Source organism: Schizosaccharomyces pombe (assembly GCF_000002945.2).
Source record: "Schizosaccharomyces pombe strain 972h- genome assembly, chromosome: III".
In the NCBI taxonomy this organism is placed as follows: Eukaryota; Fungi; Ascomycota; class Schizosaccharomycetes; order Schizosaccharomycetales; family Schizosaccharomycetaceae; genus Schizosaccharomyces; species Schizosaccharomyces pombe.
In genome coordinates this window covers 988285-1016265 of record NC_003421.2, presented here as the reverse complement: position 1 = coordinate 1016265, position 27981 = coordinate 988285, and the positions used below count along the sequence as shown (strand labels likewise).

General features: G+C 36.9%; 11 protein-coding genes, 18 long non-coding RNA genes and 1 other non-coding gene across 30 annotated transcripts; 16 read left to right on the top strand and 14 right to left on the bottom strand.

Annotated features, from left to right (window-relative positions):
* Nucleotides 1-3: 3 nt before the first annotated feature.
* SPOM_SPCC895.08C (uncharacterized protein) lies at nucleotides 4-1994 on the top strand. Its single transcript, NM_001023041.3, has one exon. The coding sequence runs from the start codon at nucleotides 146-148 to the stop codon at nucleotides 1616-1618; it is 1473 nt and encodes a 490-aa protein (NP_588049.1). The 5' UTR covers nucleotides 4-145; the 3' UTR covers nucleotides 1619-1994.
* On the bottom strand, nucleotides 315-1223 carry SPOM_SPNCRNA.7152. The gene has a single exon (NR_196491.1). It is a non-coding gene; the product is annotated as a non-coding RNA (long non-coding RNA).
* Nucleotides 1952-4823, bottom strand: alp14 (microtubule polymerase alp14). The gene has a single exon (NM_001023040.3). It carries the CDS (start codon nucleotides 4502-4504, stop codon nucleotides 2075-2077), a length of 2430 nt encoding a protein of 809 aa, NP_588048.1. The 5' UTR covers nucleotides 4505-4823; the 3' UTR covers nucleotides 1952-2074.
* Nucleotides 2608-3254, top strand: SPOM_SPNCRNA.7151. The gene has a single exon (NR_196490.1). It is a non-coding gene; the product is annotated as a non-coding RNA (long non-coding RNA).
* On the top strand, nucleotides 3500-4749 carry SPOM_SPNCRNA.7150. The gene has a single exon (NR_196489.1). It is a non-coding gene; the product is annotated as a non-coding RNA (long non-coding RNA).
* A 321-nt stretch (nucleotides 4824-5144) lies between the features above and the next one.
* Nucleotides 5145-7823, bottom strand: elp2 (elongator complex subunit Elp2). Its single transcript, NM_001023039.3, has 3 exons — nucleotides 7677-7823; nucleotides 5768-7597; nucleotides 5145-5725 (listed from the first exon to the last, which is right to left on the bottom strand). The coding sequence occupies exons 1-3, from the start codon at nucleotides 7791-7793 to the stop codon at nucleotides 5390-5392; spliced, it is 2283 nt and encodes a 760-aa protein (NP_588047.1). The 5' UTR covers nucleotides 7794-7823; the 3' UTR covers nucleotides 5145-5389.
* SPOM_SPNCRNA.7149 lies at nucleotides 5408-5678 on the top strand. Its single transcript, NR_196488.1, has one exon. It is a non-coding gene; the product is annotated as a non-coding RNA (long non-coding RNA).
* SPOM_SPNCRNA.7148 lies at nucleotides 6382-6600 on the top strand. The gene has a single exon (NR_196487.1). It is a non-coding gene; the product is annotated as a non-coding RNA (long non-coding RNA).
* SPOM_SPNCRNA.7147 lies at nucleotides 6815-7803 on the top strand. Its single transcript, NR_196486.1, has one exon. It is a non-coding gene; the product is annotated as a non-coding RNA (long non-coding RNA).
* A 927-nt stretch (nucleotides 7824-8750) lies between the features above and the next one.
* On the bottom strand, nucleotides 8751-13516 carry for3 (formin For3; the record flags this gene model as incomplete). Its single annotated transcript, NM_001023038.3, has 1 exon — nucleotides 8751-13516. The coding sequence occupies exon 1, from the start codon at nucleotides 13134-13136 to the stop codon at nucleotides 8751-8753; it is 4386 nt and encodes a 1461-aa protein (NP_588046.1). The 5' UTR covers nucleotides 13137-13516.
* SPOM_SPNCRNA.7146 lies at nucleotides 9014-9442 on the top strand. Its single transcript, NR_196485.1, has one exon. It is a non-coding gene; the product is annotated as a non-coding RNA (long non-coding RNA).
* Nucleotides 9872-10378, top strand: SPOM_SPNCRNA.7145. The gene has a single exon (NR_196484.1). It is a non-coding gene; the product is annotated as a non-coding RNA (long non-coding RNA).
* Nucleotides 10487-12553, top strand: SPOM_SPNCRNA.7144. Its single transcript, NR_196483.1, has one exon. It is a non-coding gene; the product is annotated as a non-coding RNA (long non-coding RNA).
* A 344-nt stretch (nucleotides 13517-13860) lies between the features above and the next one.
* SPOM_SPNCRNA.7143 lies at nucleotides 13861-14149 on the bottom strand. The gene has a single exon (NR_196482.1). It is a non-coding gene; the product is annotated as a non-coding RNA (long non-coding RNA).
* ufe1 (SNARE protein Ufe1) lies at nucleotides 13933-15554 on the top strand. Its single transcript, NM_001023037.3, has 3 exons — nucleotides 13933-14121; nucleotides 14319-14553; nucleotides 14642-15554. Exons 1-3 carry the CDS (start codon nucleotides 14002-14004, stop codon nucleotides 15244-15246), a joined length of 960 nt encoding a protein of 319 aa, NP_588045.1. The 5' UTR covers nucleotides 13933-14001; the 3' UTR covers nucleotides 15247-15554.
* On the bottom strand, nucleotides 14285-14541 carry SPOM_SPNCRNA.7142. Its single transcript, NR_196481.1, has one exon. It is a non-coding gene; the product is annotated as a non-coding RNA (long non-coding RNA).
* SPOM_SPNCRNA.7141 lies at nucleotides 15000-15791 on the bottom strand. Its single transcript, NR_196480.1, has one exon. It is a non-coding gene; the product is annotated as a non-coding RNA (long non-coding RNA).
* Nucleotides 15792-15901: 110 nt separating this feature from the next.
* SPOM_SPNCRNA.7140 lies at nucleotides 15902-16427 on the bottom strand. Its single transcript, NR_196479.1, has one exon. It is a non-coding gene; the product is annotated as a non-coding RNA (long non-coding RNA).
* Nucleotides 15955-17469, top strand: sua5 (SUA5/yciO/yrdC family protein Sua5). The gene has a single exon (NM_001023036.3). It carries the CDS (start codon nucleotides 16098-16100, stop codon nucleotides 17322-17324), a length of 1227 nt encoding a protein of 408 aa, NP_588044.1. The 5' UTR covers nucleotides 15955-16097; the 3' UTR covers nucleotides 17325-17469.
* Nucleotides 17427-18850, bottom strand: mad3 (mitotic spindle checkpoint protein Mad3). Its single transcript, NM_001023035.3, has one exon. The coding sequence runs from the start codon at nucleotides 18576-18578 to the stop codon at nucleotides 17646-17648; it is 933 nt and encodes a 310-aa protein (NP_588043.2). The 5' UTR covers nucleotides 18579-18850; the 3' UTR covers nucleotides 17427-17645.
* SPOM_SPNCRNA.7139 lies at nucleotides 17732-18720 on the top strand. The gene has a single exon (NR_196478.1). It is a non-coding gene; the product is annotated as a non-coding RNA (long non-coding RNA).
* A 201-nt stretch (nucleotides 18851-19051) lies between the features above and the next one.
* Nucleotides 19052-21066, bottom strand: vcx1 (CaCA proton/calcium exchanger). The gene is made up of 3 exons (NM_001355903.2): nucleotides 20871-21066; nucleotides 20380-20824; nucleotides 19052-20323 (listed from the first exon to the last, which is right to left on the bottom strand). Exons 2-3 carry the CDS (start codon nucleotides 20742-20744, stop codon nucleotides 19450-19452), a joined length of 1239 nt encoding a protein of 412 aa, NP_001342722.1. The 5' UTR covers nucleotides 20745-20824; nucleotides 20871-21066; the 3' UTR covers nucleotides 19052-19449.
* Nucleotides 20925-21133, top strand: SPOM_SPNCRNA.7138. Its single transcript, NR_196477.1, has one exon. It is a non-coding gene; the product is annotated as a non-coding RNA (long non-coding RNA).
* A 146-nt stretch (nucleotides 21134-21279) lies between these two features.
* gms1 (Golgi UDP-galactose transmembrane transporter Gms1) lies at nucleotides 21280-23388 on the top strand. The gene is made up of 2 exons (NM_001023033.3): nucleotides 21280-21557; nucleotides 21733-23388. The coding sequence occupies exons 1-2, from the start codon at nucleotides 21462-21464 to the stop codon at nucleotides 22696-22698; spliced, it is 1062 nt and encodes a 353-aa protein (NP_588041.1). The 5' UTR covers nucleotides 21280-21461; the 3' UTR covers nucleotides 22699-23388.
* Nucleotides 23389-23599: 211 nt separating this feature from the next.
* On the top strand, nucleotides 23600-24003 carry SPOM_SPNCRNA.7137. The gene has a single exon (NR_196476.1). It is a non-coding gene; the product is annotated as a non-coding RNA (long non-coding RNA).
* Nucleotides 23664-23830, bottom strand: snR10. The gene has a single exon (NR_197144.1). It is a non-coding gene; the product is annotated as a box H/ACA small nucleolar RNA snR10 (small nucleolar RNA).
* Nucleotides 24004-24206: 203 nt separating the features above from the next.
* On the bottom strand, nucleotides 24207-25574 carry pre10 (proteasome core particle subunit alpha 7 Pre10). Its single transcript, NM_001023032.3, has 4 exons — nucleotides 25551-25574; nucleotides 25414-25511; nucleotides 24882-25364; nucleotides 24207-24815 (listed from the first exon to the last, which is right to left on the bottom strand). The coding sequence occupies exons 1-4, from the start codon at nucleotides 25551-25553 to the stop codon at nucleotides 24638-24640; spliced, it is 762 nt and encodes a 253-aa protein (NP_588040.1). The 5' UTR covers nucleotides 25554-25574; the 3' UTR covers nucleotides 24207-24637.
* On the top strand, nucleotides 25432-26324 carry rrk1. The gene has a single exon (NR_150147.1). It is a non-coding gene; the product is annotated as an RNase P K-RNA (long non-coding RNA).
* SPOM_SPNCRNA.7136 lies at nucleotides 25715-26351 on the bottom strand. Its single transcript, NR_196475.1, has one exon. It is a non-coding gene; the product is annotated as a non-coding RNA (long non-coding RNA).
* A 205-nt stretch (nucleotides 26352-26556) lies between these two features.
* ura6 (uridylate kinase) lies at nucleotides 26557-27911 on the bottom strand. The gene is made up of 2 exons (NM_001355902.2): nucleotides 27776-27911; nucleotides 26557-27422 (listed from the first exon to the last, which is right to left on the bottom strand). The coding sequence occupies exon 2, from the start codon at nucleotides 27417-27419 to the stop codon at nucleotides 26844-26846; it is 576 nt and encodes a 191-aa protein (NP_001342723.1). The 5' UTR covers nucleotides 27420-27422; nucleotides 27776-27911; the 3' UTR covers nucleotides 26557-26843.
* Between the last annotated feature and the right edge of the window lie 70 nt (nucleotides 27912-27981).

Below are 27981 nucleotides of genomic sequence, written 5' to 3'. Positions count from 1 at the left end.
CGTACAACATCTCCTCCATTTAATTTACGAAAACTATAAATTGCCAAGTATTCTTTTCAATTCTTTGTTAAAGGATTGTAAGGTTAAGCTTGACGTTGAAATGTCTCTTTTTTGGTGCCCTTGATTGTCTCTGCCCTTAATTTACATGGACAATTCGAGAGACAAAATACATATTTTAGGAGCGGTTTCTGACACCTTTCAAGAAGTTCAGCATCCTTGTTCTATCCTTAAATACAAGGTGTACTTTGTGACAACTGATACATTTTATTGTAAATACCTTACTGCAAGCTTTACTGGTCTGAAAAAGTTTCCTACTGAGAGACAGTTACCGCTGGAGTGTCATTTCAATCATATCGACTGGGATCTTGGAAATAATTTCAAAGTAAAGGAAGGAGTTTTCTATACGTTTGATATCATTGCTCCACTTCCTAGGTGCACCCCACGAACGATTGTGACTCAAGAAGGTTCGATTTCTTACAAATTAACGGTTAAATTGTATACTGAAGATGATTGTCGTATGCCAAAGTCAGCCAATGTTCCTGTAGTTGTACCTTTTACTCTCAATCCCGATCGAATTCCTGAATCTCAGCACATACGTTATGGAGCGCCCCTAAACGATGCGTGTTTTACTTCGCTATCAATGAAGTCTTCAAAGTATTCATTTCTAACTGCGTTCTTTAAATATCCTCAACAGTGCTATAAAGGACCAGGCTGTGTTTGCCCACTTTTAATTGATTTGGAGTCCGAAGATGCAGATGTACTGTCATCTACCCCAGGTTCTGCTGGAACAGATGATCCCCATATAGATCCCATTGCTATTAACTCCCAAGATTCTCAATTTATCTTTCAAGATCGGTTACCACGTTTGAGTAATGATTGTGATATGAAAGGACGCTCTTCATTATCTCGTACCTCGTCTCCTGTAGTCGAAAAGAAGTTAAAACGCTATTATATACGAGTGCTTCTTGTCCAAAGCATTACCTTTTTTCTTTTTAATGATGCTTTTCGAAACTCCATTACTGTCCTTTTTGAGGATGGTAAGTGGTCTCCACCTATTGTTCCTGGCCTCCATTCAAGAGTTGAGTTCACAATTCCTGTGAACGACTTAATTCACGGAAGCTGTACAGAAAATCCACACCTCCTTGTGCGACATTCAATTTATGTATCAATTCACTCTCGTGAACCCTCCTCTTTATCCCGAAAACTCGCTCCCCCATTCCTTCGGACTCACAAAGCTAAATCTAATTCACTATTTTCTATGAAAAGACCCTCATCATCATCTTCTTCGCTTTCTGGAAGCTGGCATGGCGATACTGAAAACAGCGTAAAGCAATCTTTAGCCTCTCCTTCCGAAGCCTCCCTACCAAATTTATCTAAATACTCTCGAAAAAATGCGAAAAAACTAAATGAGTGGCTAGATTCCTTGGATTTTAAGCTTCCTATATATCTGTTTCATAGGAAATTAGAGTCGGAATTGTCCCATTTACCGCCTTATTCCCCTTATCGTGATTCTTATTTCTACCTGGAGGACGATGATGGTGATGCCGATACTCCTTCCACCGCTTCTTTGGACTACTTTAGCAACATCAGTCCTCCGGACTTTTTGAACAAAGCTTAGAACTTTTCATTGGGCAAAGACTCATGTGATTGTTACTCTTTTTTCGACTGTCTGTACTTTACGCATATCTTTATTTTTTTTCTTCTAACAATTTCTTTATTATGTTTAATTTTTTTAAAAAGAGGTTTTCGTTTATACTTGGTACGGCTATACAGTATACTTGTGATGCAAAATTAAACAGACTACTTTTTTTAATGACACTAATACGTTTAATGCGATAAATTCGTACGTTAAAATTCTTTTATTTATTTTATATGTTTGTTTGTGTTGTGTGTTTGAGTTACCATTTGACTCCATCTTTAACCTATAGTTAAATCTGATTTTAAGAAATTTGGTATAAACGAGAATACGTATTTTGTTATTATTTTTGTAAACCGATATTATCATTATTCTAAAACATTAAAAAATAGAAAGGGAAGTAAGGGACATTGGAATGTAAACGAAAGAATTTAAAAACTAGTGAATCAATCCCTGATGTCTTTGGTCTGTTTGTTTCATCTCAGTAATTTTTTGTTTTAGTTTGGCAGCTAAATCAATGGCTTTAGTCCAATCAGGATTGATATTATTGGCCCTTGACGAAAACGGTGATCTTGGTAATTCAGCATGAAACGTGAAATTACCATTTGTTTTCGCAGATGCTAAAGGGGATCTCTGATTCACATCTATAGAGCTATAAAGTTTAGGTCTAGTAGGTTCAAATTCCCTCACTGAACGTTGAAATGAGGGACTCGTAGAGAGCTCTAAAAAGTCAGTATTAGCTCTTCGCATAAATGCAGGTTTTCTGTCTCCTATTGGTGAGGCTTTCCTGGCACTGCGTAAGGTATTTAATTCACCTTTCAATTCACTGAGTTGTTTTTGCATAGAAATATTCTCTTCATGTTCAACTTTCAACTGCTCTCGTAACTCCTCGTTTTCTCTCTTCAGAGATTCTAAAGACGAAATGGTAGAGTCATTGTCTTCTAATACTTTAGGGTGTTCATAACGATCAACTCGTGAATGCTTAGCCGGTTGAGGAGCCGGATCGTCCAACTCCATGTTCTTCAAATTTTGCACCGTTTCGTTAAGTGCTCCCGAATTCAAAGGAGTGGAAGCTTTTACTTTTTGTTGCAAACTGGAAGATGTGCCTCGTGAAAGCCCTCGAGAAACTGGCCTCGTAGTCGGTCTTGGTAACAAAGGACCATTCTCAAATGCATTACCCTTTGATACATCCATGGAAAGCGATTTGTTAGTTGCCTTTCGTGGAGATGGTACAACTGGACTAGAAGGAACAACGGATTTCTTGACAGCCTTAGCATTTGAAGGTACGACGACTTTTGATTCTTCTTGTTTTGAAGGTTTAACTTTCGACTTTTTTGTAGGTGCCTTAGCCTTTACTGTAGCTGTTTCATAAAAAGAACGAATTTTAGATTTCCTGATGTCGTCCAACGGACTTAAATACTGATTAATGGCTCTTTCACCAACGAGTTTCATCAAAACACCCAAGGCTTCTGCTGCCGCACTACGCACCGGCTCAAAGGTATCAGAAACACCAGGAACGCATGCTTTAGCACAGGTATCAACTGTAAACTTAGATGGTAAGGATGTCATATTACTGAAAGATCTCGAGAACAAACTAAAGCAGGAGCTTTTGATTTGAGGATTTTTGTTCCCGGCAAAGCTAGCAATGAGCTCGGCTAAGTCATCCAAACTGGATGTAGCCAAAACAGCATCCATCGCAGAAGATAGTGATTCGATTACATTAGCCTTTTTCTCTTTGGATCGTTCCAACAGTGCATTAATAGATGTTGAGGCATACTTCGAAAAATTTGAGCGTAAACCTTTAGCCATCGCTTGTATACAGTGTGCAGCATTTATAACCACCATGATATTTGCGTCTTTTGAAACAGACTTTGTGAGAATAGCAACTAAATTAAAAAAATCGTTGTCTTTGATCTTTGGTTGAGATAAGACAGGAAGTAGTTTGTCTAACGCTTCCTTACGATCCTTCCATTTCGAAGAAGCCATTAAAGTTTCCAGGTTAGGATCCACATTGGGTAAAACGTCCACTTCTTCTACCAAATCAAATTGATCATCTGACGGTTCTGGTTCACTTTCTTCATTCTCGAGAGCAGGTTGCTCTTCTACCTGTGTTTCAACATTCGGCTCTGATGTAGGTTGCTGACTTTTCAAAAAACGAGTTTGTTTGGGAGGCTCTGTTGGTAGCTCAGCAAAAAGAGACTCAAGCTCTTTCGTCTGAACTGGTCTTAGATCTTTAAATAGTAAATCTTTTAAAGGATCCCCTGTCCACCGATAAATGTTTACAGTTAAACGAGATGCTTCCTTACGAACATTTTTATCAGCATGACCAAACAAGTTGGAGATATGTGGAATAATCATTTTTGAAGGAATAACTTTAGCACCAAACTGCTCAACTAGACTAGCAATGGCAGCGACATTAGAAGCTATTACCTTCGGGGATCGAGCCGATAAAGAAGGAATGATTGATTCTATAACTGGCGCAGCTGAATCTGCTTCAACTAATAGCATAAGAGCTTCTAGTGCATTTTCCCTTGTACCTGCGCGAGGTGATGTTAAGCATTTCTCTGAAATTGAAAGGACTGATATTTCACGAGCTTTAAGTAAATGAGAAGGATCGGAAAACCTGCAATAAGCTACAAACGCTGCGGTACCAGCTTCTTGAGCTGCTACGTTGCTATCAGTCAGCACTGATTTCCACAATTCACTCTGATTATTCCAAAGCTCAAAGCAATTATCCGAACCATCTGCTGAAAGTGAAAACGATTTGCTGCACTCTTCATAAGCAGATAGACGCACTTTCCATACTTTATGTACTATTCTTGATTCTAGAGGAAGTTTGGAGTAGTCTTCTTCTTGATCTTGGCTCATGTTCCTCCGGGGTGCCAAAAATTAAAGGAGCGTATAAGATAAATAAACAGCAAATGCTCTCCCAAAACTCCAATTCTAAAACTCAAAAGTTGTACTTAGTACCTTTTCTCCCTTTTTTGAATAAATAATAAGTAATTACTCGTTAAGCCTGTAGGCAAATACAACACTGTCAAACTTTACAGAATATCGATTTAGCAAGGCCGGAGTATATAAGTATTAACTCGTTGAGTCAACAAATTCAAACCTGAGAAAATATAGCCTTTAATAAAAAGTATCTTTATTAAGACTTAGGTTTGCAAAATAGATGTTTGGAGTTGGTAAGTGTTACTTTTGGACACTACCGAAAATGCAGTCATTCAGTTGAATATAAATTACTTCCTAGCTTGCTCCGTTCTTTCAATAAATGTAAACGAGTAATAGAAAGGGAAAAAAAATAAACTAAATTTCGTAGAAGTAATCAATGTTCTTAGTTAGATTTACAACTTGCATTCTATTACGCTTGAAAATACTTCTTAGTTAAAATCTTGCCTTATCTACCTTTTAAATATAATTTATTTTTAAAAAAAATTTTTATGTGTTGTTTTTTTCTCTAACATGTAAAATTGTGTTTGAGTTAATTGAGAAGACTACTACACCAAAGTTTTTGATACTAATAATTAAAAATACATATTTATATATATATATAACAACTAAAGTAATGAATCAATCTGATGAATGTCTACCATTCAGCACTAATTATGCCAACCTAACAACCCATTAACCTTCCTTTTATTTATCGACAATTATAACAATAAATAATTTATCTAAGCATTTTTAACCACCCCTCAGGTATGTTTAAAACAGGCCAACCCAATCTAACATTACCAATTGTACTTATTTTCAAGTTTATCCCAACGTAACGTTCAAAAGTCGTACACTGGTATCTTCGCCAGCAATTAAAAGAGAATACAACCCCATAGTTTCAAAAGTGGGCTTCCATAAAATTTGGTTAATTGACTCCATAGGAGCCATGTGGTCTGGTAAACGTGTTGGGTACCATTTGGTAAGATTCTCTCTCGGGCATCTCCAAATAAATATTTTACCAGCTTCAGTTCCTACCGCAAGCAAGAGTTCATCGTTGTGAAAGAACGGAGCAAAGTCAACAGCGGTAACAGCATCAGAAAATTGGAGAGCAGCAACATCACATATTTTTTTATTGTCATTGATTTTCCAAAATTTAACCTAAATAGTTAGCAAGATTTGATCAAATAAAAAATTACTCACGAATTTATCACGCGAAGCAGTCGCAAAAAAGTAACCCATTTCTTTGGGAGCCCAACTAGCATCCCAAATAATACGAGAATGCGCTTTTATAGAAGCAAAGTTATTATAATCCAATAAATTTTCGGCTTGCTCATGCAAACACACCAACCGATCCCGCCCAGCACTTAAAATGTATCGGTCATCAGGTGAAAACTTTATAGTTGTAACCGTCAAAGAATGACCTTTAAGGACTTGCTGCTGATTCCATGACTGCGTTTCGTATAACCGAATGACAGCATGTTCGGGGGTTTGTGATTTACAAGAAGTCGCGGCAATATTACCATTATTAGATATGGCGCATGCATAAACCTCATAACCATGGCCGAATAATTTTTCAACTTCCGGAAACAATAGCAAACGCTGTAAGTGTTCTTCAAAAGGAGGATGGTTCAAAGAACCAATCACATCAGCAACAGGAGTCTGAACTTCTTCTGCATTTACCGTACCAGTTTCAGATGCAGTGGTAGCTTTATTAGAAAGACCTAGTAAAGGAACATTTGCAGCATCAGGTAAGCTTTCCTCCCCAATATTGGTATCGCATAAACGGTAAAGAAGTCTAACAATTGTTTTAGGGAATTTAAAAACACGAGACACCTTTTCATCGGCACAGCTCAAAAATCCAATTCGAGAAGGCATACAGGATATAGAGGTTAAGTCATAGCCATGGATCTGAGGTCGAGCCATTTCATGCCAAGCATTATCCTTTTTAAAACGTGCAAACAATCTAGTAGTTTGATCTGTGCCGGCGGATAAATAGAATTTACCTTCAGGATCCCAAGCAACGCCTTTCACTGACTTTGTGTGACCAGAAATAGATGGAAGTTGGAGCCATTGCCCAGCATCTTGCTTCCAGAGTCTCCATCCACCAGTTCTTCCCCAGCATACTACACAATTACCATTTGGGTTCCACAAACCTCCCCAAAACCCTCCAGCACTACCAGTTGCTGTAGTAGATCCGTGAGAAGAAGCCATCTCACCCATCCTACCAGTCACCACCCAAATCCCAGTATTAGTATCAGGCTCCCAAACAATCATTGATGAGTCAGCGGACGAGGACAAAATCATTTCCTTCGTGGGGTGCCAATCAACACTCATCACCCAATCCTCATGACCCATTAATAGAGCATCAAATACAATCTTTAGATCTATTTTACCTAACGTAAAACGGACTGGTTTATTAGACAAAACAGATTCAAAGAATTCTTCTGAAACCTTTTCGTCCTCACTTCCCCAAAGTGAAATATTCCATAAACGTATATAACGATCTTGACTTCCAGATGCAAGTGTCGCCGTTGAACCAGATGTTTTTTTAAAGGAAAGCGTTCGGACCCAGTCAAGATGACCACGTAAAACGGCTTTCAGCTTGAAGCTACTAATAGCTGAATCCGAGCCATACACCATTATCTTCTTACTAGAACCACAAACCGTAAGAATGATACCGTGGTCTAGTTTCACAATAGCGAATTCAAGGGGTATAATCTCAGAACAAGTAAATCTACTAATTTCTGTTAAATTTCTCTGCTCTGCATTCCAGCTATACACAATACAAGAGCTGTTCGAGCAGCCGCAAACTACTAAATTTTCGTTTACACACAAGCAGTTTACGGTTGCTTCAAGCTCAATGGTCTTAATACACGTGAAATACTCTTCTTCCAATTGCCATAGCCGAAGAGTCTTATCCGAAGCACCAGAGAGTATAAAAGGGCTTCTATATTCGCTATTAGTAGCTAGCTCACAAACGCAATTGATTCTTCCACTATGCCCCGCCATCAAGTAATTGATTTCTTTGAACTAATTATTGGTTAATTCGTGATTTGGAGGATTAACCCATAAGCAAATAACACTTAGTTTTACAACAAAAAATACTTACTGGATCAGCAACTGCTATTAATCTTTCAGCTCCATAAATAAGGCCAAGATTAGAAGACCATGTTGCTGCAGTTGGTATACGATTACAGCCTACATGTAAAGCCTCATACTGAAACATCGCAAATGCCTCTTCTTGCTGGCACTAGTTAGCTCTATGTATTGCATTCCTTTCCTTCTAATATGTATGTTACTTGGATGAGAGGTCACAGGTTTGTACTCCAATTTGGTATGAATTGTATGAATTAAAAAAGTTGTTTACAGGCTTTCAGTTTAATGTTGTAAATACAAATTGCTTCTTGACTCGGTCGTTTATATAAGAAGGGAAAAAATTAAGGAAACGAATTGACAGCACATAGAAAACAAACAAGATTTTCTAATTTACAATGTCGTAAACTAGATACTTACAAAATTTAAAACATAATTGCATTTATTTCAAGTTTTATACAGGAAACTAACGCTTCATCCTATATTTCAAAAGCTAGGTCAACAGTTGAAAATAGGAGCAATAAATAATTAAACAACAAGGACTGTTTAAACGAATGATTAAAAAAGATTAATAAATAAAGATGACAATAGAATAAAATTTTTGGTGGAGATTTCAAACAAACATCAACATTTTAGTCGATCTAAATAAAGCGATTGGGCATTCCTTTTACAATTGGTGCGACGCTTATCCAAATTTGTTCTCTGTTAGCTTCATAAAAATGAAGTTAAGTAATAAAAAGCTCCCCTTAATGAATCGTTATCCCAACATGTCTCTTTTCAAATAAAAATGCTGACATTTAGCAAAAAAGGATAGTCAAAAATGAACAACGTTTTGCAACGTAAGTTCAGTACTTCTAAGCACTTGGAAAAACAAGTGATTGTATTTGCTGTCAGTTTTTTGGAAATTTAGCCTTTTTAACGACAAGCGGTATGCGTAATAATACAGATAACTGTGTCACCAATATATTTTGAAGCAGCTTCAAAAAATACAGGCACACAAATTTTTAACTTCTTTCAGACAAATCGTCAATGTATGTAATGTACAGATATACTGTTCTAAAAATCCATCCTAGAAAGAACAATGGAGCAACTATTGTTTTTGGCGGTCATTTTCAACTAGATTTGAAGCATTAGACCCGTTAGTTAGTTCTGCAAGTAGTGACTTAGCACTCTTTGGTTCAGTGTGGCCTTTACGGCGTGTTCTAGGAATTGCAGGTTTTTGCAAACGCTCAGCAGCTTTCAGTTTGGCACGTAAAACCTCCTCATCAGGATTTGCCGAAGAAGTTAATAGTTGGGAATGTCCTTCCATTTTTTCAAGAATCATTTTGGCCTTATCTACAACATCATCCCCTTGAGCTCCGGGCTCAAGTGTAGCAACGCCTTCATCGGAATAAACAGTAACAGTCCTTTTAGGGACATTTTGTATACGAGATCGTAATTCTGACATTACAGTTATATATGGATCTTTTTCTTCAGCATAATCTGGTTTTTCAAGGTCTTCCATTTTATCAAGATCTTCCATTTCGTTATCATCTCCGGTCTTAGCATCACCTTCTATTTTACTGGCATCTTCCATTTTTTCATCAATTGTTTCTAAGGAATTTTTATCCTTGGAGGCCGTATCTTGTTTATCATCAGAGTCTTCTGGTAACTCTCTTTTATTTCTGTATTTTGCTACAATGGATGTCTTTTGGCGACCACGAATCAGTTTGTCACGATCCTCCGACATGATTCGTCTTTTCTCCTTCTCAAAACGTTCCTCATTCTCTGCTTTGGCGATGGAATACATTTCATAAAAAGAATTCAGGTTTTTGAAGAAAGAGTTTCTAACCTTATCAATGGAGTCATATTCACAAAGATACTTCACAGTGTTTTCAAGTTTAGTGAGCATATCAGTTTTAAGCTTTTTAATATTCCTAATCCTTTCTTTAGCCTCAGGCAACCATTCGGAAAGAATATCGTACGCCTTATCATCTGGATGATGCTGGTCGCATTTCGATAGAGCACCGTCTTTGAGAGACGTTTGAAAGTCGCAGAATTCATCATAAGCACCATCTACACCCGCAACCATAGCATCTATATTGTATCCGGAAACACTCTGAATTTTTTTAAACGTGGATTCCGCCTGCAATAATTCAGGGAAACGAGTTCGTATAATCTCATCAAAGTAGTGCATCAAAGTTAGAGCTGAGGAACTATCTCGTAAAGTTTCAAGGCGATATATCATATACAAGGAAAATGCAGATGCTCGATCATAAGGTTCATTAAAATAGTTGCCAATAATCAGTAAGACTTGAAAGAATTCAGCAAAATTTTTATCCTCCATAATACTGTCCGAAGTGTCAATGACTTCTTTCATACGAACTTCAAGTATTTCCAAATCACCAAACAACGTCGAGCGAAATTTTAGAGCTTTCATCCTTTCTTGGAAATAGTGCCGAAGGTTAACGACGAACAATACAAAAAATTTCTCAAAATAAGATAAACTGTTCACATCCGCCGTTGGTTCTTTTGGATTTTTCTTTGTGTAATCCGTACTATAAGGAATGAATGGATCGGTATAGGCATTGGTAGATGCAAGGCTAGCGCGGTCAAAGTATAAAATTGAGGCCGGTAAAAAGTCGGGTTCGACTAAAAACTTTTGAACTAAGTCCTCCACTGGCATATTAGATACAGACCGCAAAATAATAGCCATATTTTGTTCAACTGTATCAGGTAAAAGAGAAGATCGTTGGTCAGAAATTTCCACTGCAACAAAATCTTCCCTAGGAGTGTTATCAAATTTCTCATCCAAAAAATCGAGAAGCCCATTATCTATAAAAACTTTAGCGGTAATGTCAAAATTTAAGCAGAACTTTGTGAAAACATTTGGTCCAGGCAGTGGATCAACCCGTTGCCAATGGACGCGCTTCAAAGGACGAGTTGGCTTGTGAAGATCACGAAGACTAGGGATACTTGTATACTTTTCTATGGCTGCTCTCGCTGCATCATCAGCAGCTTTACGCTGTTTTCTGGCCTCTTCAAGTTGAATCTTTTGTTCTTCTGTTAAGCTGGTTTCGTCAATCTTAGGCTCTGGCTCCGCCTGCGGTGCTGGAGCATAATATCGGCTTCCACCAGCAGAAACAGCAGGGGGTGGAGGTGGTGGAGGTGGAGGTCCGGCTCCTGCTACACCAGGTGGAGGAGGAGGTGGTGGAGGTCCACCCATAATAGGAGCTGGAGGAGGAACTGGAATAGGAGCTGGAGCTGGTGTTGGAACTATTACAGCAGGAGGTGGTGGGGGAGGAGATTTAAGTAATAACTTTTGCTGCTCTTCTACGGTGTCGGAAACATCTGGTAGCAATGGCGAAGGCGAGGAAGATATTTCACTTCCGGAGAAAGATTCGTCCAAATCTTCAGTTTTGGATGGTGTATGTACACGAACAGGAATTCCACTTCCACTTAAAATATTTGGCTCAACATGATAAGAAAACTGTTCGGTCATCGCATCTAGAGAATCTTGAGAAAGGTTTCTTCTATGAACACTGTCAAAACTTTTTGAAACCTTATTAAGTAAGCCCGGTTGTAAGTGCTGCTCATTTGAATTCTGCACGTGTTCCATTTGGGATTGCAACTTATTGTATGCTTGAATTTGAGCTCTATAACGCGTTTCAAATTCGCGCTGCATGGATGCGAGGAGATTGTCTCTAAGATTTAATTCAGCTTTCAATTCATCCAATTGTTTCTTCAGAAACTGCATAGGGTCGCGGGGCCCAACGTTCAATTGGGAAAGCATAGATTCAACTTGTTCTTTCAGATGCTTGTTTTCAAGCATGGCTCCATTATACTTTGTCTTGTACTCTGCAATCTCCTCTGCGGTACCAAGTTTGTCTAAAAGTCTTTGAGATAGGATCGTTAGACCGACATTAGTATCTGCTTTGGCAGTTTTGAAACCTTCCAGTGCCTCAAGCGTGTGAGTCAATAACTGCATACTTTTTTGAATTTTTCCGTTGTCGGGTTCAGTCACAAAATACTCGAGTAGTTTAATGAAACTTTCTTTAGACCCCTCACTTCCCGTAAAGCGAGTATAAATTCTTTGAAAAACATCCCAAACAGCCTGTTGTTCCGGAGTTGTGGGTCGATTATTAGATACAGGAGTAGAGGTCTTTCGAGTAGTATTTCCATGAGGTGTATGTGATTCTTCTCTATAGTTCATCTGTTTCTTTACGCATTTCCTATCTACATTATTCACATCACTACCACTTCGGAAACGCCGAGCATCTGCATTATGCTCTTTGATTAGTAATTGCAGAGCATCACGGACGTGTCTGTTTCTCCATTTTAACAAAGAGTCGATGGCCTTTTGAAGACCAGCAGATAACAATTCATGCCTTAGAGCACACCTAAGTTGCAAATCCGGTGGAGCAGCACATAAATCTCGAATGAGAGCTAAAGTTGCAACAAGGTAATCAATCAAGCAGTCCGTATCTTCAAATTCGTCCATGTGAACAATCGCTTGAGGAGATGAATCAGCACAAACTCGGACACCAGTAATCACATCATTAAAGGAATGCATCCATGCGCTAAACCGAGTTTTTGATAACTTTTGCTCGACGAGCCATTCGAAAGCCCTGATTACAGCTTTGAAGTAACTCAACCCCTTTTTATTACAAAGGAATTTAAGGAGAAAAGTAGCCATGCGAGCTGAATTTAAACTTTTTGAAAGCACAGTCTCAGCAATAGTACCTAGAGCATTAAATCCTGGAACAGAGCATTTAGCTGAAGACTGATAACGACGACGGCAGTTTTCGCTGTTCAAACAGTGAAATAATGACTGTATTATTTGGGATTCAAGAGGTGTTTTAGATGCACGTTCAGGATAGTGACCCAGGTTTCTTAAAGCAGACAGTAAACTTTCAATACCATTTCTTTCAGCAAATTCATCCATCCACCAAATTGGTTGAATACGTAATTGAACGTTTAATAGCGATAAAAAATGGTAAGTAGGTGGGACTTCAACGACTTTTTCAATGAAAAAGTCTATCCTTTTTAAAATTCGATTATAAGTTGCTTCATCTAAAACAGTATGTTGGTTAGTAAGAGGAGCATCATCGTCATAAAAAGTGTAGCGCTTGGTTCGCTCGTTGGTAATCTCTTTAACAATGGTAGGTTTTGGAAATACACGGGATTCTAAAGGATAAATTTTACGTAACTGCTCAGTTTCGGATAAAAGTTTATCATTTATTTTTGTCTTTTGGTGATAAACAGTGTTGTAGCACATAACATATTCGGGGTCATTATTGTCATCGGAAGTAAGAGAGAGATCTTCTCGCGACTCAAAATCATTAGTACTTTGTAATTTAGAAAGATCTGAATTTTCAGATAGGGAAATCGTAGAGGGTGTTCCAATACGTTCGTTGGAAGAGGTAGAGTAACTGGAATTTCGAGATTGAATAGAACGACTAGTAGGGGGAGACCCTTCAGGCATTTTAGATGCCATTATGAATTAACATACCAAACTGGTAATTTGGTTGTAAAAAAGATACTAACGAAGCTGATTAAGGAATAAATGGTAAGGAAGAAAGCAATCTTTGGTGAAAGAGAAAATATATCGTAATGCAGAGCTTAAAGCTCCGCGGTAATGTCAACCAGATTTTAAAATCGTTTGGATGATTATATTAAAAAGTTGAAAGGAACGCAGGTATCAGATGTGATGCGAAAGTACAGCTTTTTAGAAAAAGGGGTAATCACTGTATATTGTATAACAATAAGCAAATACTGAAGGTTAAAATCAATTAAAGTTAATAATATTAGCCTTATTGCAATAAAATGCTTGATAAATATGCAAATTTAACGTTTCGAAGAGCGTTGGTAAAGGATGAATTTATGTCGCCCAAACCATGTTATTATATAGCAACCTCAACACCAGCAAAACAAAAACCTTATTTCTTCGAGATAAAGGACACAAACAACTTTTTTCAAGCTAAATTTTTAAAAATAACTCAAAAATTGTAAACAATTTGACTGCGCTCCATTCTTGTGAGGTGTATAACTGGTTACGTTTGTTTGTTTACTTGAAAATAGCTCATTTCTAAATACTTCAAAAATTGCGAAACTTTAGCTTAATTTCATTTATTGTAGACATCGACTTGAAGTAAATAAACAAAACTCGTACAATGGAGTATTTTTTTTTGCTTTTTTGAACATTTGTTACGAGCACCTTTAAGTCTCTCAATTCCGTTTACCGTGTCACTATTCATAAGGGGATATGGAATGCTACCATTTTCTAAACATCTGTTCTGTTAATTTGAAATTCATTTAACCCGGGATTTATATTTCTCCTTTCTTAGCATCTCAAATTCTGAATGACGAGTCGTACGAATGAGTTTTTTGGATTAACAAAAAATGGCGACATTGATGCAGCAAACATTCCTTTGAAAAGAATAAGTTATACGGATCCTTTTTTGGCTGAAGGATATAGAATTGTAAGTTTGAGGACGAGTTTTCTGTAATTATTGAACCAATCGGAAATTTAACCTCAACTCAATTGATCACTGTGGAGATGCGCTACCATAATATACGATTAATTATTGAGTGGGATTGGTTTAAATTTTTGACAGTATTAACTTTTGTTATTGCTTTCTATATCTAATCAGAGAGTTCAAATTGCTAACGTTAGCAGCATGAAACGATTGTTAATCTTCTAGTATTTTTGAAAAAGATTCGTGGAGCTTATTTAAAGGACAGAACATTTTCAAATGTCCAAAGACTCTCAAAACCTTTAATGGAGTGTTCACTTGAGGAGCTTTCAAAGCTTGAGCTAGATGAGGTTCAAAGGGATGAAATAGAACATGAAGTCTCTTCGGCAATCAGTAGCTGTATTCATCAAATAGCTAAGTTGCAGGAGATTGTGAAAGGTAAGCTTAAAATTTTAATACTGGTAAAATTATGTTTACTTAAATTATAAACAAAACACAGGGACATGCTTGCTAATTGCATGAGTAGAACAACAAAGTCAAATCCCTAAAAAAAGTGGTTGGCTGCAAGGTTTAAGAGACCCTAGTAAATTATCGAAAAAGGAAACTTTAGTCGCCCACCATTCATCTGTTCTGTGGTATCTGCAGTCTGAACTTTCCGATGTTTCTTCTGTTCTATATCATTTACAAGATCTGAGATTAAAACGAGGTCAGGAAAAGCGAAACATTGCTTCAGACTTTTTAACAAAAAATCCTACTGATGAAAATTCAGCTGTTGAGATCCCTGAATCTGAATTACAAACATTTTTTACTCAACAGCAACTTCAAGAACTTGAGCAAGAGAACGATGTTTTACTCCAAGAATTTGAACATACTATGGAACGTTTACGTGATACAGGGAAATCTTTGGCTGATATTACTAGACTTCAGTCGGAAATATCCGCTCAACTATCTATTCAATCAAGTGCGGCTGAAAAACTTTATGATGATGCCCTTAATGTCATGGATTCGCTGTCTGGGGGTAATCAACAACTAATCAAGGCCAAATCTAGAAGTAGTCGGACCGCTCGTCTGCTTTTTTGCATCTTTACCGTTATGGGACTTTTATTGCTATCCTTGGATCGTATTGTTTAATTCTCTTCATTCTTCTGAAACTTTATATTGTAACAATAATGACAAAGGAATGAAACTCGTTCTTCTTTGATCATGTGAAGTTCATGTCTATAATCTCATGTAAATATAATGTTTATGCTTATTCTTTCGACCATTCCTTGCACGCCCAAATAAAAATTCCTTATAATTCATCTTGGGTACGTTAGTTTTCCAAAAATTTTCTGGCCATTTACTATGAAATAGATTATGGTAAAATTGTAGCTTGAAAAATCTAGTATGATCGAATGTTTATAGAAGTTCACAATCAGTCTCGATTAATTCAAAGTCAAATTTGTTTGTTAAACATTCAGCTATATAATTTAGATTGATGCATTGGACATTAGCAAATTAACTAAATGCTTAGTCAAAAGGGATGTATTGGAAGAATATATTCTTACCCTGCCAAATAACAGAAACGATAAAAAAAAACCCACAAATAAAAACAGTAAGTGGGTTCTTTTCATTCGTGAAATCATTGTCGCGCTTACATTTCTTTTTTACAACCTCTGTAGCTAAATTCAAATTTTAAGTAAAGATCGTCGTCAATCACTACTCTAGTAAAATTTCTCAAACGAGATTTTATTTTCGTATTTAGAGTAAAATAATCTTGAGTTTTTAAATATATCTTCAACAATTATTTCTCTTACTTTGCAAGAGTCGACAACCAGCAATGATGCGCTTCAACTTAATAATAGCAATCAACTTCACCCTTCTCTCTATCAGCATTTAGCTTCTTCTTTCTAAATCAATTAACATAAAACAAGCTGAAGTATTACAATTTTATAGCAAAATTGGCCTCAGTAAGCCAGAAACTTAGGTTTTCTTCCTTGACAATGGAAACAAAAATTCAAACAGTTGATACTCGCCTTATCTCTTTTGAAAAGCCTAGTAATGATTCGGAACATCCTTTTGAACACACAAGGGTGTCCATACCTCCCTCAGAAACTCGTTCTGCATTAGAGAACGCCGCGAATATATTGAGAAACACCGATTATCCAGTTGCTTTTCCTACCGAAACAGTTTACGGTCTCGGTGCTGATGCCCGAAGGACTGAAGCAGTCTTGTCAATATACAAAGCAAAGAACCGCCCTGCTGATAACCCTTTGATTGTACATGTTGCTTCTCTGGATCAGCTACGTAGATTGCTGTTGAGTGCATATCCTAAAGCAAAGTCAGAAGTAAAAAATCAAGCACATGACTCAGAGGAGATTATTCCAAAAGTTTATTTACCGTTGATTAAAAAGTTTTGGCCTGGTCCACTCTCAATTTTGCTGCCAGTTGTTGACGAGGCTAATCCCCCGGTCTCACCAATTGTGACAGCAGGACAAAAAACGTTTGCTGTTCGCATGCCTCAACATCCTGTTGCGCTTGCCCTTATTTCTATTTCAGATTCGCCGTTAGCTGCACCATCGGCTAATGCTTCAACAAGGCCATCTCCTACGTTAGCTAAGCACGTTTACAATGATTTACAAGGTAAAATTCCTTTAATTTTAGATGGGGGAGCATGCGGTGTTGGTGTGGAGAGTACAGTTGTAAATGGACTTTGTGATCCTCCCGTAATTTTACGGCCAGGAGGCATAAGTTTAGAAGAAATTCAAAGCTCTGGAGGGGCCTGGGAGCGAACAAAAGTATTCGTAGCTAAAAAAAGTGATATGGAAACAGATTTCATCCCTCAAACTCCTGGTATGAAATACAGACACTACTCTCCAACTGCCAAAGTGCTACTTTTTGTCAATTACACAGAATCTGATGCATACGGTGTTTTTGAAAAGTATTTATCTGAGCAGGGAATCACTAAGGAAAAGCAGAAGATTGGTGTTTTATGTAGTAAACGTTGGAACGAAGAGTCATTCCCTTCTCACTGTCCGTTTGTATTTTTGCATATGGGAAGGGATGGACATGAAATTACAAAGAATTTATTCGCTCAATTGCGAGATTTGGATCTGCAGGGAGTTGATTTTGTTTTGGTTGAAGGTGTCTCCGAGGAAAATGAAGGGCTAGCTATCATGAATCGTTTGGGCAAAGCTGCTTCTGTGGTTTTTGAGGGGCCTTCTCATTAGTTAAAATATTTATAGCTAAGGGGTCTTAGCTTTACTTGTATAGAGGTGTAATTACTTATCGAGCTATCTGTTTATTATTTTGATAAATTGTCTATAAAAGAATTATTTATATCATATTCATTAACTTATGGCTGACTATAATTAATTTGAGAGTAAAATATAAAAAAAAGCTGCAAATCGTAGTATAAATAAGATGCTTTATGTTAAGTTCGTATAACCCTTAAAATTCGCATGTTTCAACCTATTTCTTATTCCGGGAGTCATGATGTACAATAGTTGTTAATCTAATAACGCCAATACTTTAAATCTTTTCTTTATCGGTTATTCTTTCGATACTTCCTCATCACAATGAACTTGAAATTTCCCAAGAGGGTCCAATTTTCTTGGAGATTTCAAAGGCAACTTTTCGCCTACCCAAGAAGTAGCCGATATGTTGTTTTCTTTACGCCTTTGATCAACTGTACCAAGAGTTTGCCAGGTCCCAGGTTGGCCATCCTTTCCAGAACCATCCGCATCTGAATAAACAGAAAATTTAAATTTAGGTTTAGAAATTTTAGTCCTAGACTGGGATATTTCCTGGATATTTGTTGACTCAAATGTCGTTTGTAAAGGATTAACCGAATTTGTATTTGAAGAGAATGATTGTGGGGCAAATTCCAACCAACGGTGAGTAAATTGCTGATACTTTTGCTGAAATCTCAAAAATGGCTTAGCCTTCATTCTTTTTCCTTTCTGATAAACTTCGTCAGCTTTTTGAAACAATCCCCTAGACTCGAAATAATTTGCGTATTCCTCATAAAAAATCGAGGACTCCTGTCCAATATGATGATGTGCCAAGAAAGAAAATAATTCAACCGGTTCGTCTATATAGTTTACATATTGCATCCATATTCGTAAATACCGAACATCATCTTTATAAAGCGGATTTCGTACGAATTCTCGAGTACACCTTTCTAACAATGTTACCAGTCCACTAGTTTTTGTTTCACCTTGAGGGAAATTATCCAAGGTCCATTTAATATAATCGATCCAAACTTGTAGTGGATCATCAAGAGACTCGCTCGTCTCTATTTTTCGTTCATGGCCCATCCTTTCTTTTTGCAGACCAGCAACTTCTTTTTCGGTGTGGTTTCGCGACGAAGATTTTGCAAGTGCAGAAGCTGAATGACCAGCTTTTCTAGGCTCTATGTTTTCCTTGGACTGCTCAATGACATCCATATGCACCCAGTTCTTGCCAGCATCTAATGGTTCCATTTGTAGTCAATGTCTTCCAAAAAATTAGTAAACCTTTTCTAGAGAACCCTATACCTTCCACTAAATGAAAATAAATAAAACAAAGAAGGAGATGTGAGTGTAGTAGTATTGGAAAGTTTATTTAGACAAGTACAATTCTATTGAAAGAACGAAAATAGCCAGTATATAGTTTAATAGAAGGTGTACTGAAAGCTTTTGTATAAAATTAAAAGTGTCAACACTCAAAGAGCAAGAGTAGGAATGTATGAAAGATTGTGCGTAAATTAGAAGGTAAGTGCCAACTTGACGCTGGGGGAGGGTATCATACTTACGCCTGGAAGAGTCCAATGAAAGAGATAAGAAGTTTTTTCTGTTTCTTCGAATATACAGAAACAGAAGAAGAATTAAAATTAACCACTTCACATACTAATGGCTTGTATTATTAAATCATGTAAAACACAACCTACAAAACAACTAATAAAAATAAACAAAATGAAGATTTATAAACAACGATTTACAAGAGTTTATTCAAAAATTAATTTTCTATTTTCATAGCTGGTAAGACACATGAAACTGAGACTGAAGAATGAGCGACTTAAAAAGCTACTGTAAACAAGCAGATATTGGCTTGACCTGCAATAGAAATTTAGAGTTGTGTAGTCATTGCGAAAATGGGAGATTTCTGCATAATTTAACACTTGCATACTAAAAAATAAGTCTGCAAAATATCCTTGTAACAGAAACCAAAAAAAAAAAAAATCTAGTATAAAAAAATAAGAAATCAATAAGTTCGGTATGATAGTTTCGTAAAGTAAAACACAAAGAAATCAAGAGAGTATATCAAGCACATAAGAGTAGACATAATAAGGAACTAGCGAGGGAACGACAAAATTTATTGAGGGTAGTAGAAAAAGGCGAGAACAACAATCGCATACAAAGCAAGTAATTGAACACCTTCAAGCCAATGAGTAGCACCATCTTGTATCAAGTAATTAACCAAGAAAACAGACACAAATAGAATAACTGTTTCCAATGATTCAAAGTAAAGTGTTAAAGGTTGGGAGATGATCCATCCGACGATTACCAAGAAGGGAGCTAAAAACAAAGCAATCTGAATACTGGAACCAATAGCAACACCCAAAGCCAAATCCATTTGTCCTCGGTAAGATACCACGATTGCAGTAACATGTTCGGCAGCATTTCCTACAACAGGAAGGATGACCAAACCAACGAAAGTTTTTGAAATGTTAACTTCCTCAACCAATTGGTCTATCGAACCTACTAAATAGTCTGCGCAAAGAGAAACAAAAACCGTGACGATAGCAAGCATGGCAATGGATGAACGAAGGCCTAAAATTCGAGGTTCAGTTTCTTCTTCCACTTCACTGGGATCATGACAGACATGCTTATGAGTCTTTAATTGGAAAACTAAAAGTAAAACATAGACGATGAGTACAATAACAGCAGTTCCACGAGAGACATGGAGAAGCGCATTTTCGCTATTAGCGTTGTCGGGAAGGCTGTAATGGAAAGTCGCAGGAATCAATATGGTAGCAGTAGATAAAGCAAGCATTGCAATCATAGTTTGTGCAACAGTGATATTAAATGTGGTAATTTCACGACGAATACCAGTAGTTACGAGACACATTCCAAAAACAAGAAGCAAGTTGGATAATATTGATCCGAGAAGGGACGATTGAACGATGCGGAGCTCTCCTCTTTTCAAAGCAAGAACGCCTACAATGAGCTCGATGGCATTTCCAAAACTGTACACAACGTGTTAATAAAATAACAAAAGAAGACGATAAAGTAGGAATCTTACCTAGCATTCAACAATGCTCCCAATGTTGGTCCGCTAATTATAGAGAGTTGTTCAGTAGCAAAGCTAAGCAAGGATGCAAGGGGGATAATAGCAAGCATGTTAAGTATGAAAACAGATTTAGCGTTCCATTCAAACCATCCTGCAATTAAGCCGATCGGAACAAATACCAACATCAAGTTAAAGTAGCTAGACATCAAAACAGATTTGGTCATGCCGACCACGTTTAAAAGCGACAACTGACGAGCCATAGAGTGGTCATACTCTGATCCCAAGAGAGGGGCTCGTTCATGTCTATCCTGGGCGGGAAAATTAAAAGAATTCATAGCTTCAAGTCTGTTCTTAGCAATCTTTAATCTCTCAATCATGTTAGTCCAATTCAACTAATGTCAAGTTCGGCGGCTACTTATAGGACCCGTTTATACGATATTTTGCAAACCGAATACCTCTATGTATAAGCCAAAGATTTGAGGATTCATAAAACTTTAACTTACCAACTATAACAGTCAAATGATCTAACCTTCGGCTATCAAGGGGAATTCCGTTATAACAATCTGATATCCCTGTAAATCCTGAAAGCAAATAAAGACTCCAGAAGCAATCAAAATCGTAGAATTTTTACCCTATATTTCTAAAAAATTAATGCACTTTAAAGAAAATACAGAAATATGAGAAAACAAGAATCGTTTAACGCTTGCAGTCGGATATCAGCATGTATGTACTCAACGCGTTCGAATGCACAAACCCGCTTTGTCACATGTTCGTGGCAAATGCAAAACTTAGCTTAACGTGGCTATCTTCCAAATTTGTTGGTGTTCATAATGACCCTTTATCGATTTTACCTCGTGCTCCGTAAATCAGTTGGATACTATAAAGGCTTGGGCAGTTAGTTCTTGTCGTACCAGCAGCCAACACGAACGTGTTTTACTATTAACCGGATTGAGCGTATTAAGTATTGGAGGTTTTTAATTTTTCTTGCAAATTCTTAATTCGTTAACTACCTTTTGCTTATATTAATATTTCATTAAGTCCGAGCACTTCACATCTTTACAAGTGTCTAGTCTAATACCAGTAATATTGAGAAAATGGCTGTCAAGGGCGACGATGTCAAATGGAAAGGTATTCCAATGAAATACATTGCATTGGTACTTTTAACAGTGCAAAATAGTGCATTGATTTTGGTAAGTAGTCGCGGTTTTTTTAGGAAGTCTTGTGAATTTCTCTGGTTTGTGGAGTATATGGTCAATCTTCTTATAGAAACACGCATGTCTCCCACTTTTTTTTAGAAAAGCTTCGCTGTTTTTATGTAGAAATATATTTCTGTTTTTCCTATTGTACATGCTAATGGTTAAATAGACACTTAACTATTCTCGAATCATGCCTGGATATGATGATAAACGTTACTTTACATCAACTGCCGTCCTTTTAAACGAACTTATTAAACTAGTTGTTTGCTTTTCGGTTGGCTATCATCAGTTCCGTAAAAACGTAGGCAAGGAAGCAAAACTTCGCGCATTTCTTCCTCAAATATTTGGAGGGGACAGCTGGAAACTTGCAATTCCAGCATTCCTTTACACCTGCCAGAACAATCTTCAATATGTTGCTGCTGGCAACCTTACTGCCGCATCTTTCCAAGTTACTTATCAGTTGAAGATTCTTACTACTGCCATCTTTTCTATCTTACTTCTCCATCGAAGACTCGGTCCCATGAAATGGTTTTCTCTTTTCTTATTGACTGGTGGCATTGCCATCGTTCAGTTGCAAAATCTTAACTCAGACGACCAAATGTCGGCAGGACCTATGAATCCCGTTACTGGCTTTAGCGCTGTACTCGTCGCGTGCTTAATTAGTGGTCTAGCTGGTGTGTATTTTGAAAAGGTCTTGAAGGATACCAACCCTTCCTTGTGGGTTCGCAATGTGCAACTTTCCTTCTTTTCACTCTTCCCCTGTCTTTTCACCATTTTGATGAAGGATTATCACAATATTGCTGAAAACGGTTTTTTCTTCGGTTATAATTCAATTGTTTGGCTCGCAATCCTTTTACAAGCTGGAGGAGGTATTATCGTAGCTTTATGTGTCGCTTTTGCTGATAACATTATGAAAAATTTCTCAACAAGTATCAGCATCATTATTTCTTCTCTCGCAAGTGTTTATTTGATGGATTTCAAAATTTCCTTAACATTTTTAATTGGAGTTATGCTCGTTATTGCTGCTACTTTTCTCTACACTAAGCCTGAAAGCAAGCCATCACCATCAAGAGGCACTTACATTCCAATGACAACCCAAGATGCTGCTGCTAAGGACGTTGATCATAAGCATTAATTTAAGATGTTCTGTAATTCTCAAAGAATGTATTCTTTTTAATTTTCTTTTACATTTCGTCTTCAATGAGATCTCATCTTCGTTCATTTGTTTCCAAACGTGATAGAACAGGCTTGATGTTTTGTTAAGACAACTGCTCCCACTTTTTTTCGTCAATCGTTTTCTACATAGATCCTTATAAATATTCTATCTTTCCTTTGGGCACTTATTAGCAAAGCAGTGAGATGGTGTAGAGCATATTCCCAAATGTTCTTCAATTGATACTGTGAACTATTTAATTCATGTGAATCTACCAAAGCTTTTCAAACCCTACTGTCATTCTTCTAGTATTTAGCATCCTAACAATTTAATTCTTTTAATTTACTACTATTTTCGTTTAATTGCGAGAGAATTACCCAATTTCTTGTATCTGTTGGTTTCTATATTTTTCATCCCCATTCAAAATCGGCGGTAATGTTGGGTAGAAGCGGTCAATAAAACTTACAAATCTCAAGCTCACCGGCATTTTAAGGAATACTAGGCCCCTTTATTTATTTAATCAATTAGAAATAGATATTAGATATTAGGGAAAGAAATGAATTAATTAATTATTTTGTCTGGTGAGTAACGAACCCAATTCCTTATAATAAAGGCTCAAGAAGCCGCAACTCATGGTTTACAAATGGCAAATACAATAAGTATGGTAACCGCACAACTGTTTTTTACCGTTGCCACTCATCATGCTTATTTGGTTTAGATAATTGAAGAAATTTACCGTATATTGAAAAAAAGTAAACATTGCAATAAAAAACTATTAAAAGATTCTTTCAAGCTTGCTTAGTAAATACCGAACCTTTGTAAGTCACTTAATTTTAAATTGCGAATTATTGCGGCAAATCGTTCTTTCAGTTTAAAAAACCCTAAGGAATGTGACTGCCTTTGATCATGTGCTATATAAATACTGAATTTTCTTACTAGGGAACTACGAACAACGCTTATTATAACAGTCAAAATAAAAGTGCTGCGGATTCAAAACTTGATGCAGTAATATAAAAGATAATTTGAACTGAAGACTAAATTTATAAAAAGAGACGATTGGGTGAGATGGTTTTCTTTTTTTATGATAATCATCTCAATAATTGTCACTACATGAAATTAGATTTAAGAATGTTTTTTGTTTTGGAATAGTTGTTAATATTGAATTACATTATCGATTGACATTGATGCATAGTCAGTGATTGCCATCCGGTGTTCCTGTCTTAATTGGGAGCATAGGAAATGGATATTGTAGTTGTAAAATTAAATTGATTGGTACTTAATAGAAATGTGAAGTATTTCAGCAGGTTTGCTTTTGTTAATTCACTCAATAGTAAGTTCGGTGTATGATTATTAAACGATTTCGTGTTTACGATTTTGCATTAAAAAAATTGTAAGCTAAAATGAGTATTGCATTGGTTGCAAATAACTTTCTCATACAGCTGATATCATAATACACTTTCAAAAGTATACTCTACTTGTTATTAGGGATTTCACGCAATGCTAAAAATGTTTACTTGTTTAATATCACTGTGAAAATGTAGTAAATAGGTCAATACATATACACATTAAATATCAAATCGATAGACCCGAATTAAAGTTGGGAAGAAGATTATAACTCCAAAGATTTAAGGAAGTAGAATCTGCCATATTCTAACAAGATAAAAATGTTAATTCCTTAAACGGGTGTATTGATTCTATAAGAAAAGCGATAAAAGGAATCTATAGATAATCGTTCTCGTAAAATTGTTTATAATTGACGGTTACGGAAGATGGAATAGCTAATCGAGAGACAAAGACTTGGCTAAAATTTTGGAGGAAAAATAAGAAAAGGAGAGGAAGAGGTCAGTAGGGTAATAAAAAGGCATGAAGAGAGAATAAAAATGGGAAATCATAACATAGTATAATAGGAATCATATGACATTTACTCTTGCATAGCAATATCCTCTTCTTCGCCATCAGCAATCCGACGAGCATATGCTTCAGCCTCTTGCAAAAGCTCATCAGGAACGGGTGTATGAATACCGTTTGTTTCAACACCAACCCAAGTCATCTCAATTTCATGCTCTTTGTTGTTTTCTTCGTCATGAGTTGCGTATAATCTAAAAAAGAGTGAATTATTAGCAAATAGAATGAAAAAAAATTGTACTCAACAAAGCAAAACGTACATTCTAGCAGCTTCTTTAACCGCATCTTTCATTTTTAATGAGGAAAAATTCAGTTTTTCTAATTCGTTTCGAGCTACTTGCCGACCTTTACCAGCTGCAGCACCGTTGTAACCCCAATAAACACCATTAGGTTCAACCATATACAAATGTGGACCTTCTGAGTCATAAGTAGCAACAAAAGACATAACACCGAATGGACGGACGCTAGAATAGCAAGTGAAAAGTTGAACGTAGTTCCCCAAGCGATCAGCAATAACTGTTCCAGGGATGGGAGATCCGTAGTTATCTCTCCATGAGGTGGCTTCGTCCCTTGCACGTTTTACGATGTGTTGGCCATCAGGAATAAAGCCAGTAGTAGCAATACCAATGTGTCGATCGACCGACCCAATTCTGTTATTTACTCGCGGCTTAAGTAGTTTGCTAGTAACTACCTTTTCTAGAGCTAGAATAACTCCATCTTCACATTTTATTCCAATGCAAGTACTAAATACAATGTTAAAATCAATCGATAAGGAAATTCAATCCACCTTACCTTGCATTTTCGACGGCTTTATACGCGTACTCCGCTTGGAATAAACGACCATCCGGGGAGAAGAATAATCCTAAATCGTATCCAGTACCAATTGAACTCTGTTTGTTAATGTGATGTGCTACTCCTTGCTAACTTACCATTTGCTTATGTTGGTGGTAGTTGGCATGCGTAGACTGATGACTAGTCAGCAAGGAGCGTAGAACAGTCACACTCGTTATATATGTGCTTCCAAGAAAACTCAAGAATTTACCATTAGCAAACACTTTTTTGAAATGTTAGACATTTAAATGACGAAGGCATATAGAAGCTTTGAATAGGTGTTGTAAAGTGTTGATTTATGTGACGCTGAGGGTGCGCATGAAAGGAATGTTGGGTCACGATTATTAAACAGTTTGCTAGCTTGGACACTTGAGTATTGGAAGTTGTTGAATTCTAAAAAACTTTCAGTTGATTTGAATAGTTGCTGTTGCCAAAAAACATAACCTGTACCGAAGAACCATGCTGGACGTACGGGCGAACGCCGCACTTCCTCAAATTCAAACGCGTTGAAAAGCGCACAGCTCGTTGAGGGGGTAAGGTCGGAGAAACATCTTCGTTGCGTGCTCGTGAGGAGCGAAGAACGAACGTTCTGCCGAATGTACCAGAAATTCAATCAGTATGGCCTCGTTTGTCGTACCTGATTTTGAAACGCATTCGAGAAGATTTATTTTAGTGCAATGTGTGGCACCTGTTTGTCAGGTAACTCGATTCCGACTAATCTTGTCTGTATGTCTGGTGTGGTTCATCTGTATGGGTATGTATGCCATCGTTAATGGTTGGATAGTCAGAGTAAATAGTTGAGTTGCAGGTAAATCAAGTCCTGCAAATGCCAGTATATTGTTTTGCTAATGTGCTGGTTGGTTATGAAAATTTACGGTTATTTGTTAGCAATGGTAGGAGAAAATTAGGGATTGTTTACCAAAACAACGTGAACAAATAGTTATAGTTTTAATTTAACTCATGAACATATTATCGGAAAAAATCTACTCATTTATGTCTGGGTTTAGCTCCCTTTATGGTTTCGTTTTGCAGTAGAATACACTATGGTATTTATTTTGTGCACTACAAACCGTGCTTTTTATGTGAACGTTTTGATGAAAACGTTCTAGAGATTGATTTATTATTCAATGTTAAAGTAACTCATTTTGCTATATGTATCTTTTTTTCAGCGAACTTTCGTTACTGAGCAGTTCAAGCAGTGATTTGGCATTATGGTATCAATAAAGACATATCATTAAGGCAAGGCTACGGAAAGAAAAAAGAAGGTTTTTAAATTAATATACAACAAATTAACCGTGATCGGACAGTATATTTGATGCAAAGATATAATGAAAGTTGGGAAAATAAGAATATAGCACTCAAATGATTGCCTTACAAAAGCATTGCTTTCTCTACAGGTAAGGTTGAAGTGCCTTTACGGTATCTTCAAAAACCGCATCGGGATCTTGCTCGGCATCGATGGTTATCAGACGATTTTGTGATTTCAGATATTCGACGACAGGCATGCTGGCTTTAGTATATGTAACAAAGCGTTTCTTGATCGACTCAATGTTGTCATCAGAACGGCCACTAGTCTTACCACGATGAATAAGACGCTTCAACATGGTTTCCTGACCACAACGGAAATAAAGAGCAAACTTAGCGGGGCAGACCGACTTTTCAAAACCTTCGCATTGATCCATCTCACGGGGGAAACCGTCAATCAAGAACTTGTCAATTCCTTTATCATGGCATTCCTTCATTTTAGTCTCTAAAAGGGATATAGTTATTTCCATGGGCACAATTTTACCATCTTTGATATATTCTTTAATAAGGTTTCCGTATTTGCTGCCAGGACGATTTTGCTCTTCGCGTAGACAATCTCCAGCGCTAATATGTACGAATTTGTCAAATTTCTCGGCCAAACGATCGCATTGTGTACCCTTTCCAGCACCAGGACCGCCTAAAACAAAAATCACGTTATACATTGTCTACAACACATTAGTAAATTGGGAATGCTGGTTATAAAATAAGGAATGAAATGAGCACACAAGTTCCTTTTTTTTTCTCTTCTCAAATGTTTACGCGTTTGTGTCACAGTCGTAAAAAAAAAAACCTTTTAAAGAATGTAACGATGAAATTACTGTCTCAATAACCAACGCAACCAGAAACACACTAACCCATACCAATAAGGATTTGCAAAATAGGTGAAACACTATTTGAGCGGGTAAAAAAGTGTTGGAGAATTAACTTTTTCATGTTTCTTTCAGCATGAGTCTTCAAAAAGGCATCCGTTTGCACTAAAATGGAAGAGGAAAAAAATTTCGACATTTACGCTACATACCTATTTAATTTATGGTCTGAGTGGAAAAACAGTAAAAAAATAGAAAAGCGCGCTAAAACAAATTAATATACAAGGAGACTTTGTACTGTTGAAGTATATGGAGTCTACTCGTACAATAATACAGTAGTATGTTGTAAGCAACTTTGAACACGAATCTAAACGCAACCAACAACTTAAGATGGAAGAGCCAAAACATATGGATGGGC

What these genes read in the sequence shown, in the direction of transcription:
- SPOM_SPCC895.08C (NM_001023041.3), top strand. Translation starts at nt 146, where the DNA reads ATGGACAATTCGAGAGACAAAATACATATTTTAGGAGCGGTTTCTGAC.
- alp14 (NM_001023040.3), bottom strand. Translation starts at nt 4,504, where the DNA reads ATGAGCCAAGATCAAGAAGAAGACTACTCCAAACTTCCTCTAGAATCA.
- elp2 (NM_001023039.3), bottom strand. Translation starts at nt 7,793, where the DNA reads ATGTTTCAGTATGAGGCTTTACATGTAGGCTGTAATCGTATACCAACT. An exon ending in TAATAGCAGTTGCTGATCCA is followed by an intron (nt 7,598 to 7,676) that starts GTAAGTATTTTT and finishes ACCAATAATTAG; the next exon opens with TTCAAAGAAATCAATTACTT. An exon ending in CTGCTTCGCGTGATAAATTC is followed by an intron (nt 5,726 to 5,767) that starts GTGAGTAATTTT and finishes CTAACTATTTAG; the next exon opens with GTTAAATTTTGGAAAATCAA.
- ufe1 (NM_001023037.3), top strand. Translation starts at nt 14,002, where the DNA reads ATGACGAGTCGTACGAATGAGTTTTTTGGATTAACAAAAAATGGCGAC. An exon ending in TGGCTGAAGGATATAGAATT is followed by an intron (nt 14,122 to 14,318) that starts GTAAGTTTGAGG and finishes TAACGTTAGCAG; the next exon opens with CATGAAACGATTGTTAATCT. An exon ending in GTTGCAGGAGATTGTGAAAG is followed by an intron (nt 14,554 to 14,641) that starts GTAAGCTTAAAA and finishes TTGCATGAGTAG; the next exon opens with AACAACAAAGTCAAATCCCT.
- sua5 (NM_001023036.3), top strand. Translation starts at nt 16,098, where the DNA reads ATGGAAACAAAAATTCAAACAGTTGATACTCGCCTTATCTCTTTTGAA.
- mad3 (NM_001023035.3), bottom strand. Translation starts at nt 18,578, where the DNA reads ATGGAACCATTAGATGCTGGCAAGAACTGGGTGCATATGGATGTCATT.
- vcx1 (NM_001355903.2), bottom strand. Translation starts at nt 20,744, where the DNA reads ATGATTGAGAGATTAAAGATTGCTAAGAACAGACTTGAAGCTATGAAT. An exon ending in GGAGCATTGTTGAATGCTAG is followed by an intron (nt 20,324 to 20,379) that starts GTAAGATTCCTA and finishes CGTTGTGTACAG; the next exon opens with TTTTGGAAATGCCATCGAGC.
- gms1 (NM_001023033.3), top strand. Translation starts at nt 21,462, where the DNA reads ATGGCTGTCAAGGGCGACGATGTCAAATGGAAAGGTATTCCAATGAAA. An exon ending in AAAATAGTGCATTGATTTTG is followed by an intron (nt 21,558 to 21,732) that starts GTAAGTAGTCGC and finishes ATGGTTAAATAG; the next exon opens with ACACTTAACTATTCTCGAAT.
- pre10 (NM_001023032.3), bottom strand. An exon ending in AAAGCCGTCGAAAATGCAAG is followed by an intron (nt 25,365 to 25,413) that starts GTAAGGTGGATT and finishes CATTGTATTTAG; the next exon opens with TACTTGCATTGGAATAAAAT. An exon ending in GTTAAAGAAGCTGCTAGAAT is followed by an intron (nt 24,816 to 24,881) that starts GTACGTTTTGCT and finishes ACTCTTTTTTAG; the next exon opens with ATTATACGCAACTCATGACG.
- ura6 (NM_001355902.2), bottom strand. Translation starts at nt 27,419, where the DNA reads ATGTATAACGTGATTTTTGTTTTAGGCGGTCCTGGTGCTGGAAAGGGT.